This window comes from Tribolium castaneum, chromosome 3, assembly GCF_031307605.1.
Source record: "Tribolium castaneum strain GA2 chromosome 3, icTriCast1.1, whole genome shotgun sequence".
Lineage (NCBI taxonomy): Eukaryota > Metazoa > Arthropoda > Insecta > Coleoptera > Tenebrionidae > Tribolium > Tribolium castaneum.
Window position 1 is genome coordinate 16105217 of NC_087396.1, and position 10829 is coordinate 16116045.

Consider the following 10829-nt stretch of genomic DNA (forward strand, 5'->3'; position numbering starts at 1 on the left):
ATACCATAGCGTCTCGACTCTCTAGATTGCACTCGCGTGATCTACCAAATTATACACTTGACCAACATATTTCCAAAAAGAAAACTCGAATAATGGCAGAGCCTTTAGAAGAACTCGACGATAATTAAGTGTTAGTTTTGCTTTTCTTGCCCGATTTTATAAAGAAGCTCCGGAATAATTAGCTCTAATTGACCCGATAGCAATCTCCTCTGCGCCAAAAAACCTAGACTTAAATAACGTTGGTGTCGATTTAATTCTGAATTTTCTTAAACGTCAAGCGGACAAAGTTCTTCTTGTATTCGACCAGTTTTTTTCATTTTAATGACAGGTTCTGTTACAGCTCTGCAGAATGCCAAACCGATCCCGCATTGTCAATGCCCCGGAGTACCACGAAAAAGCTGTTTCAGGAATTCCGAAACATGGCGTGAATTTTTTGATAAACGAAACTCAAATATTCCATAAATTGAAAGATGGAACTTTCTTGCAGAGATAAGGCACGAGTTATACGAGGTCAAAATCGAGGCTGCGTCGACCTGTTCACACACCGATGAAGCAGATGCTGAAAGTGATTAACTTTCTCGCAAATAATATCCGAGAAGGCGAGAAACCGCTCAAAAACTAATTGAATTATGGCGCTGGAACGCTCAGTTCACTACTGAAATTTTAAAATTATTGAGGACGCCTCATTCAGAACGGCGCAATTTATACCAGAAATAGAAAAAGTAAAGTGGGGCTCATCTATCAAACGGATTTATTTTTCAAAAAAAGTTTACAAATTATGCAATTAAAAGAACTTTAAATAGAAATCGCCTTAACTTAATGTTAAAGTAAACCAGTTTGTTTAGTAGTTCTGGTTTAATAAAGAAGAGTAATTTGTTGTCATGCTGCACATTAGTTGGAATGGAATTTCGCAAAGACTTTGATGTTATTACCCCAAACTAGTTTTATGGCAAAAATTATTGTTTTTTATGCAAAACTCTGTCTTGAGTAACCAAAAAAAAAGTAATACATTCTTGTTTTTCTGTTTTTCTTATAAATTCAAAGAATATAAAAATTATTAAAAAATATGATACGATAATAAAAATAGCACTGAAAAGGATGCGGGTGTCCAGGTGTCACTATCCTTAACTTTTATAACTGATAACTGTTCAGGATCACGTTTCCGATTAAATTAAGAGCAACTCTTGGAAAACCGACAAGCAGAAGATAGTCCAAAATAGCCACTATATGTAACTTTCGATCTCACGAAAATCACTGAAGCGCAAACCTTCGGGATTACTTAGTTTTATCTGGATAACCCCGTTCCTGGTGTGTTTGAAGCGTGAAGCCTGCATTTGCAATAATTTCAAACAAAATAATTAAACAGAAAGGAGTTATATCCCATGTTTCGCGTTAGAAATTCCTTTCTCTATTGTCACGTTCGCAAATGTCGAATGGTCTTCACATGCCACCGTAATTGAGGCACTTGCGGACCTCTGACCCGCTAACAAAGCGTCGTTACATAATTCCGCGACGAAAAAGCGTCTCTTCACTCTCACCGCAATCGTTTAAATGTATCAGAGAGCACTTTGGATTGGAAATGAACTGGAGAGTTACGGACGACGGATTTATAGTTATCGTAAAATCTAACTACCTATAAATCCAGCTCAGTTCCTTCAAATTGTTGCTTAGAAAAAGTCTCTCATCCAACTCGCTCCAATTCCTTAAAAGTAAAACCCGACTCAGGCGATTCCTTCAAGAAAATCGATCCCGTCGTAAATTTCCACCGGCGAATCCCCTAATAGAGTGCTAAACATCTTTTAAGCATTTATCGCATTTTAAATTACAATAACAGGCTGAAAACTCGCCGCGAACCTGCTTATTACCGATCGTAAATTACGCGAACCGTCTCCACATTCAAATATTGGCGTTTTGCCGAAATTTCGACACGCTCCGGACCACTGACCTTGATTTCAACACCGCCAACCTGCTCCGGGCCCGCTTTTCCAGGGCGAAATCCGTCTTATCGGAGGGTTAATCCAAGGGAAATTGCACTCACACTGCACACAAGAAACGCACACATTTTTTATGTCACACCAAACACCAGGGAGAAAAACCGGAACGAAGAACCGGACCGAAATCGTACACGGAGCGCTGCAGGTTGCAGTTGAATGGGCTGCTGAAGACACGAGTTCTGCTTAAAGATCTCGAAGGCAGGTGGCTCGAAACGGGTGCCGATGGACAGGTCGCCGACTGTACGGTGGGTTGCATACAAGTTTTTCGGTTTGGTTTTTGAGAAAAAACCCAAATTTTGCTCTTAATGTACTAGCTTGCACTTCTGGATAATGACAAAAATGAAAACTATTTATAAAGAGAGGTGGTTTTTTAACCGCAACAATTTGACTTGCAAAGGATCATGGATTTTTATGGGTTGTGGTATTGCTGCTGGCACAATTTATTTTAATTTTTATTTAAAAAAGACCTTATATTAATCCAAAATGTTTTGGTTAATTAGTACTTAACTATTTTTATTATTTAGTCTTTTGACTGCTTTAATTAACTGAGCATTCACATTAAATTATTGAATGAATCCAAAAATTCAAAGCGATTGGCTTGTTTACTTTATAATAATGGCCGACCTCAAATAAACCAATGATATCCAAAAAAACTTTTTGAATGAATCCAAAAATCTATAATGATTGGTTTTCTCAGTAATTTTAATGGCCGACCTCAAACGAGCCAATCAAAACGCTTACAAATTTCACTATTACGTGCCTAGTTGTACGTTAATTACTTGATTAATGAATCTGTCATTGTCCCATCGCACATTCTCATTCACTCCATTCGTATCATTCAACCCCTCTATGGACTTTTGGAGGAATTGAAAGATGAAAGAGGCAGAATTAAAACACTGAGAGAAAATAAAAAAGGAACTGTGATAAGGAATATTAAATGAAAACTCCTTTATTTTAGTTAAAAAAGAATCGGTTAATTGACCCACGTTAAAAACTACTACGCATGCGTACGTTCTTTTAAATTTGCCCAATGACCACCCAATGACATTTCGAAAATGTTTCTGGAAAATCCAACAAATAAGACAAAAAATATGTGGAAACTGTTGAAAAATACGAAAGGGGGTCATGAGGCACATAAACACGTAACGTCCATGTAAGTATTTTCGAAACTTTATGCAAAAGTGTGAGTTCCCACATTGACTGCGTCTGGTGATTGCACTTATAATTACTAAAAGAGTATTTTAACCATACGTAAAAGTGGTAATTACTCATTTGTTCAAACATAAAATGCTGTTGCTGTTCCTGTAAATACCGTGGCGAGCAAAAAATTCCAGCACCTTCAACATTTCATCTTCAGGAATTTTCGTGCTAATTTGTCATTAAAAACATCCGTCATTAAGCCTAGACCACATCGTTTTTTGGCTTTAATTAAGTGCCCGAAATTTTTTCTTTGCTATACTGTACTGTAACACTCACAGACTACCTATATCCTGTCTAGTTTTACAGTTGCAAATTGCTGTTAATTAGGGGCCAAGGGGCGCTTAGTGCGTACAGCGTGGCCTCAAACCACTGAGGGGTCTAATCATAATCCAAAAATGTTTTAATCATAGTTAAACTAATCAATTATAATATTTTACTAAATTAGACTGAAAAATCACTAAATTGTGAGGAGATTTCAGTATTATTCTGCCAACCACTTAGTTCTTTAGCAAGATTTTTTAAAAATTAGCCTAAAAATAACAAAAATAAAGTATTTCAGAACGTTTTTGAAAACAGTTGGTTGTTAAACCAAGCTGAAAATGACATCATTGGTCAATTTAGTCCTTTATTTGCACAGTTTTCTTCCAAAAATACAATTATTTTGCAAACGTTTGTGAAAAATAAGCTGAAAAGTCGTCGAATAGGCTTGAAAATGGTGTCACTTTGCGTTTTTCGTCCGCTTATTCATGTGTTTCATCTAAAAACTTAGTAATTGGGTTGGTTTGAAAATAATTTAAATTATTATTATTTGTATTAATTTTTTAATCGTTACATCATATTTAATTTCTTGGTATTAACTTTGGACAAAAGCATGTTTCATAGTTTTTTGTTGAACGCAATGTCTTGTCCTGTAGGTAAGTAGAAGCATTTTTTCTTATAATTTAATGCTACTGAGATATTAAACAATTAAAACTTTGGAAAATAAAAACCGTTTGATTAAATCGAATTTATTTAAAAAATAGAAGCACAACAATCTAAACAATAAAATATTTAGGTACAGAGTTTCTAAAATTATCTAACAAGGAGCAAACAGACTGACTGTTATTCAGGAAAACGGCGATTTCGGAATGGAAGTGCATCATAAAAATAACACCTAAAACCTCACCTAAACAACAAAATAACCGCAACAAATTAACAAACCTAATCGAAAAACAACAGACAATCACAATAATGCTAAAAAATCGCGTCAATCGCTTTTATTTCCGTAACTAATTACATACAAAAATCATTTGATCCGTCGCAGATTTATTATAAAAATGGGAAATAACTAAACCTACTTTAAAACAGGGGAGACATTTTTTACAAGTTCCTACACGCTACAAGCTACGTTTTTATGTTACATTTCGTAATTGGGAACTTGTATACAGTGCAAAAAACACCTGGAGACACCCAAGCCGTATAAGGACATAATTACGTGTTAAAATGGCGCAAGCGCTATAATAACGGAATTACATGCAAATGCTGACCTGTCTCAGGGCATATGTTATAAAACATGCAACTTAACTGTAACTAGAGAGACTATAGGCCATTTGGGAACAAAATTTCAAATCATCTACGATTCATTTTATGCAAGTCCCCAATTGCAAAAAACCTAAATCTAGTGTTAGTTGAATCCTACAAACTTTAAGAATCCCCCGCAAGAAATATCACAATCAAATAATGCGCCCTCTGTGACCATTTTGGCATTAAATATTCGTGATGTAAAGATTTGATCTTTAAATAAATGAGAATCGACACAAAATAATGCAAAAAATTAATACCTCGCCTTATACTGTAAAGTCCAGGCAAAACACGTGACTAGCATCCAAATATTGCTGTTCTTTACTCAATACTCAATAAATAAAATAAATCGCAACCTAACTAATCCCTAAAACATCATAAATTCACTTTAAAATCCCGCTTATGCAACTCTTCGGTTTCAATCTTAAGCTTTAGCAACTGCTCTTGCAAAAAGTCGGTTATTTGCTTCCTCGCCTCCACGTCCGTCGCGTTCGTCTCTTTCAACTTGCGCACCATCTCCGTCAAGTCTATGGGATTCCCATAATTAAACGTCAAATTCTTGCCCAGCCGCAGGACGTACGGGGGTTCGTTGGGCAAGACGTCGTCCATACCCATATGCCAGATGGGTACGACGATCGGTGTCACCGGCGACTCGAAAATCATCCGCCCCACGCCCCATTTCAGTCTCATGTTTTCCTTAGTCATGTTCACCTTGCCTAGAAATGGAGCTTTTTATTGAAAACGAGCGAAAAAAGTGACAACCTTCGGGAAAAACGTGAACCCATGAACCCTTCGCCAATTGCTCGATGCAGAAATCGACAGCGTCTTGATAAACGCCGGCGCCACGTATCACCGGAATGCATTTGCCCAAACTGAAGAAATACGAGTGTTGGGAACAGGTGAAGCAGATATCGTGAGCGGCGAGAGACCAACGCATCACTTTGGGGTTCATTAGGTGGCGCCACTTTAGGGTACCTAAATAATGAAAACAGTTTTCACCTGCTTTATTTGACACTGGAATATTCAAATTCAATTTAACCAGAGTCGATACACGTGGATTTATTTCGATTTTTAGGTGAGGAATAAGGAAAAGAGATGACTTGTCGATACATAATTATTAGAAAGTTGTCTTGTCACCGAAGCGCTTCCTGTACTTGATGTTTTTATTAATATAATCACACCTAAGCGCACATTAGAATAATTTACAGCAAGTCGAAAGTTATCACGCGATAATAAAACTATGTGACAAATTGAAATTTATTTTGACAACACTACATATTTTTCCGAGGCGGCAAAGATTTCAAGGTAAAAATAAACCAACATAATAATACTCGTAATAATAATAATAATAAAAATTTTGGCATTGCAACAATGGATATGTTTATCAATTTATCAATTTATAAAAAAAGAAAAACGGTTGAATTAACAAACTCAAAAAAACTCTACATATTCTTTTACAAAGTAGAAACACTGTTTACAAAAATGTTTTTATAAAAAAACCTTAATCATTTAAAATTTTCAATTTTTTTCATTTCTAAAGCTAGCATGTTATACAAGCTGTTGAGGCTGTTCCGTCTAAATTTCACATTAGAAGTACAGTCAGGATCGAAAAGAATGACACCACTACCAACCAGGTCAGAGAGCAAACGTTCAACCAAAATCTTTTAGGTCATAACTCATAAATTTAAACAAACAGGTTATTTTACAAACTGTCCAACTAGTTTACACAATATCCAGCTGGTTTATAAGTTAGTCAAACGTACAGGGTGTTTTGAGTTTTAGTTCTAGTGAAAAAATAAATACTTCTAGTTGCCCAAAGGCTAAAAATATATTTCAAACGATAGAGTGTCTAACACGCTTCAATTTGGTGCTTTAATGTTATACCACATTTTCATGGTATGGGCGTGAAATGTAAAAAAACTACATTATTTTTTTTGTTTTCAAACTATTGCACTTGTTTTTTCATAATAAAATTCGTCCTATTTTTTAAGTAAGAATTCGGACAGTGAAGTAGTAAAAAACTCAAATGGTGTTAGTACATGGTAAATGTGGCAAGTAATGAGTAATGGCAGTACAAATTTTTGTGAATCAAGCAAAGACACGAGCTCTGTTTTCTCAAAGGTGACTAAGATAAAACATTCATTTGGTCTAAGTCAAATTAAAGATTCAATTGCTCAAAACGCTTTAGATTTTTTACTATTTCAATTTCGGAATTATATAACTATATATAGGAGGAATTTTATTATGAAAAATAATTGCAACAATTTGAAAATAACATTTTTTTAGTTTTTTGCAATTTACGCTTTTACTATGAAAATTTGGGATAACGTTAAAGCATCAAATTGAAGCGGGTTAGAAACTCTATCGTTTGGGATATAAGTTTTTTCTTTTGGGATTAAGTTTTTTCTTTTGGGCAACTAGAAGTATTTATTTTTCCACTGACACTAAAACTTAAAACACCCTGTACACATTAATCGTATCACATCGAAAAAATTTGTGGCTGCGGTTGTAAGGGTATAATTCTTTTTGATCGTGACTGTACGTGGAGTCCGGTTATAACGAACTTTCGGCTATAACATACTATTTTTCAAGCACTGAAAATTTTTCCATAACATCAATGTATTTTTTTACCGATTTAGCAAACATACTTGTAAGTTATAACAAACTTCCGAGTATAACGAACTAAATTTGACTTAAAATGTGACGCAATTTTCCGTTTATAACGAACTTTTCACCGAATTTTGAAGAATACGTTGGGGTTGATAATGACAATGCAGCAGAAAAGTGTTAACAGATTAATGAATTACTAACTGAATACATTTTAACCAATAAAACGTGGTTTTTTAGACATAAATACAGTGCGAATTTGAAAGTTGTGCAAATATTTTATGATAGTAGAGCTCAAAGGAAGTAAAAATAAATGAGTTCTACTATCACACTTTACAATATTTGCACAACTATAAAATTTACACAGTAACATATTACTATTTGCTAAAGGGTTCATTTTTTTCTACTATAGATATTTAATTATTTATTTCGTCTTATTTCATATGTAAACTAAAAATAACTGCTAAAAAGCCGCTTATAGCGAACTTCGGATATAATGAACTGATTCTGATGAATTTTAGGTGTTCGTCATAACCGGACTCCACTATATCCACTGGCTTTGGCCAACACCACATATTTTTCTTTCAAGGTAAAAATAAATTAGCAAACAATTTCATTGAACTGTTTTGGACCCAGAAAAGATAAGCAAGAATTACAACAATTGGAAGGAAGGCAGTTTTCCTTGCCAACAAGTAATAAAACATTCTCCTTACTTATACACTATTCGACTTTTGATATCAGTTCATTCATAATTATACAAAAAACAAATTATAACGTCGCGTCGTTTCATTTGAATAAAGCGAGGTCAAGGCTACACACATGTTATCAATAATCGTATTAAACATTTATAGTTACATCTACAACATTGACAGTGATATTGAATAAAAGTCGGTCAAGACTTTAAGAAATAAATTTGTCGATTTTGTCAGTTGAAATCAATTTTGTCAGTTTACAAATAAAAATTAATCCGTTGTACTAACTGTTGGAAATAAACGTGATTTATTTCATTTAACAAAAAATTAAGTGTTGGTGTTGAGTTTGATTTTGTAATAAACCAATTTGAAACCGAATAAATCAATGGCATTTAATCGAAACAAGTATCACGTACTTGCAGTTTTTAATATCAAAACGTGCGTTAAATGAAAACGATTATTGTTTTACAGCGGTTTTAACAAATTTTAGAATAAATGACTTGTTAAAATTGGTGTTAAAGCTAATTTACAAATTAACGAAGTAATAAAAATGACACGGTTAAAATAAATTGCGACCAACTTTGCGAATGTTATAGAACGCAGATTTGCTGTTTTCACTTAAAACACTATTATTTTAACATTGTCGCAACAATTGGTAACGTTTTTTCCATATTCTCTAATAAACATAAACATTATGCATTTTCCGGTTTAATAAAAGAACCCGGAAATATACAAATTGTGCCAGTTCAAGTTACAATGTCTTGAATTGACTATTGTGAACAATTGACATACAATGGATACATTGTACACTATCGTAATTATCATTTCGTCAGATGATAGTCATCCAATATGCAAGGACGAAAATAACATGACTTGACAAATTAATAAAAAATTAAACCAGAAATTAAAATAATACCGCCTTGGAGAATCATAAATAGGAAGTGTTATACAAAAAATGTAAAACAAACAGACCTTGGAAAGCTGAAAACGTTAACCCAACAAATTTCTACGACTTGTGCTCGATTCTGGTATTTCATAATTAGCTTCCCCTGACACTTACCCCAAATGCCCGGGTCGTCAAAGCATGAGTGGTGGTTAGAGACAGTGATGAGGGGCACATTTCGCGGCCTGTTATCCAACACGGAAGAGATAACATGCCTGTTGTGAATCTTCGTTTTGTTGAACCACTCTGTAACAGAAAATGATAATGACCGTTTCCCCCGTACGCTTTCACACGTTACGGATGAAAATCTTGCTGAAGAGCCCCACAGCAGCCACCGTTATCGTGCTAGCCAGACTCCACAGTTTCGTGGGGTTCCGCAGATTTGGGATAATCCAGTCAATGTTGTAGACCATTTTCGCACTAGATGACATGCTTATTCGTTTAACATATCGTCATTATATGTTATTGCAGATGTAATTCGCGAGTTATTAAGAGAGTGAGTGTAACGGTGGGAGAGGTGTGCACAGACGGACGCACATCATTCAATTGAACTGATTTTTATTGCAACTGATTCACGCGGCGTGCACTAATTATATAATAGCTGATTGTTACGAACTGATATTAGAACACACGGTGAATGAACATTTCACTTGGGATGGTTGACATTGGACGTAATTGTGACATTTGAAGACGTCAGTCGGCGAAAGTCCGCAGGCGAGAATGTCGGCTCGCGAGAATTCCCCCAGAATGACCAATCTTTGGTTATTTCCACCAAACTCTTAACACTGTACTTATATAGAAGTTTGAGATACATTTTTAATTTCTCTCTAAATTATTGAGGAATTATCTCAAATCTGCTTTGTTCGCTTGCGTTTACATGAGTGTAAAATTTGTTTGAAATAACTAAAGGTCGGCATTCATAGAAGATTCATGTGAGACAAATCGGAAAAACCGCTGGGGGCGCCACTGAACAGAGCTGAAAACAGTAACAACAAATAGCGGGAAAAATTTTATTCCAATATTTATAGCGTTGTATGTATTTTGGGGTTTCACAGTTATTGCATTGCCTACACGGAATGACTGTAGGAACCAATGTTCACAAATTAGAGGTGACAAGAAAAAACACGAATAACGAATGACAGTTTGTTCACTTACTTTATTGTGAAATTATTAAAAATACATTAAAAAACCTACCTTTTATGCCTAAATGTATCAGCAGTTGTTAATTTTAATTGCATTTTTTTGGATTCAACGAAGTATTTCATGATTTTTTTCAGTGGAAATATTTTAATCTCAAATTCACACACTTCAATAATTTACTGTTTTCTTTTTTTTGAGCCCAACATGTGTTTTTCCCACAAGCTATTTTTTGTGCCTTTTTTTGCTCCCATAAGCTATTTTTTGTGCCGTTTTTTACTCCATCAAGCTATTTTTTCTGCTTTTTTTTGCTCCCACAAGCTATTTTTTGTGCCATTTTTTGCTCGAATAAGCAATTTTTTGTGCTACTTTTTGCTTTCACAGGTTATTTTTTGCTGCATTTTTTGTTACTTTATGCTATTTTTTGCTCTATTTTTTGTAAAGTTTGCAAAATAGAGAAACTTTATAAAAATTTAAAAAATTCATTAAGGTCTCAAGGGGTGTTTATCCAAACATGATGAAGGCTCTATCAAAAATAAAGAAAATTGCGGGATATAAAGAGGGTGAAAAAAAATCAGTTTGCATTGCTTGAACATGAGAATAAAAAATGCAGAAATAAAATGCAATTAAGTTTTAATTTGTAATAGAATGGTCAGAAGATGTTCTACGCAAGTCAACGTAACAGCGTATTGATGT

At 34.5% G+C, this 10829-nt stretch overlaps 2 protein-coding genes across 2 annotated transcripts in view; both read right to left on the reverse strand.

Annotated features, from left to right (window-relative positions):
- Positions 1 to 2169, reverse strand: part of esn (espinas) — a 165270-nt gene extending 163101 nt beyond the window's left edge. The window contains exon 1 of the mRNA XM_064355529.1: positions 1946 to 2169. The gene's annotated coding sequence lies outside the window, so the exon portion shown is untranslated. The remainder of the gene's footprint in view (positions 1 to 1945) is intronic.
- A 2016-nt stretch (positions 2170 to 4185) lies between these two features.
- On the reverse strand, positions 4186 to 9700 carry Taz (Tafazzin). The gene is made up of 4 exons (XM_966885.4): positions 9295 to 9700; positions 9114 to 9242; positions 5517 to 5729; positions 4186 to 5470 (listed from the first exon to the last, which is right to left on the reverse strand). Exons 1-4 carry the CDS (start codon positions 9425 to 9427, stop codon positions 5130 to 5132), a joined length of 816 nt encoding a protein of 271 aa, XP_971978.1. The 5' UTR covers positions 9428 to 9700; the 3' UTR covers positions 4186 to 5129.
- Between the last annotated feature and the right edge of the window lie 1129 nt (positions 9701 to 10829).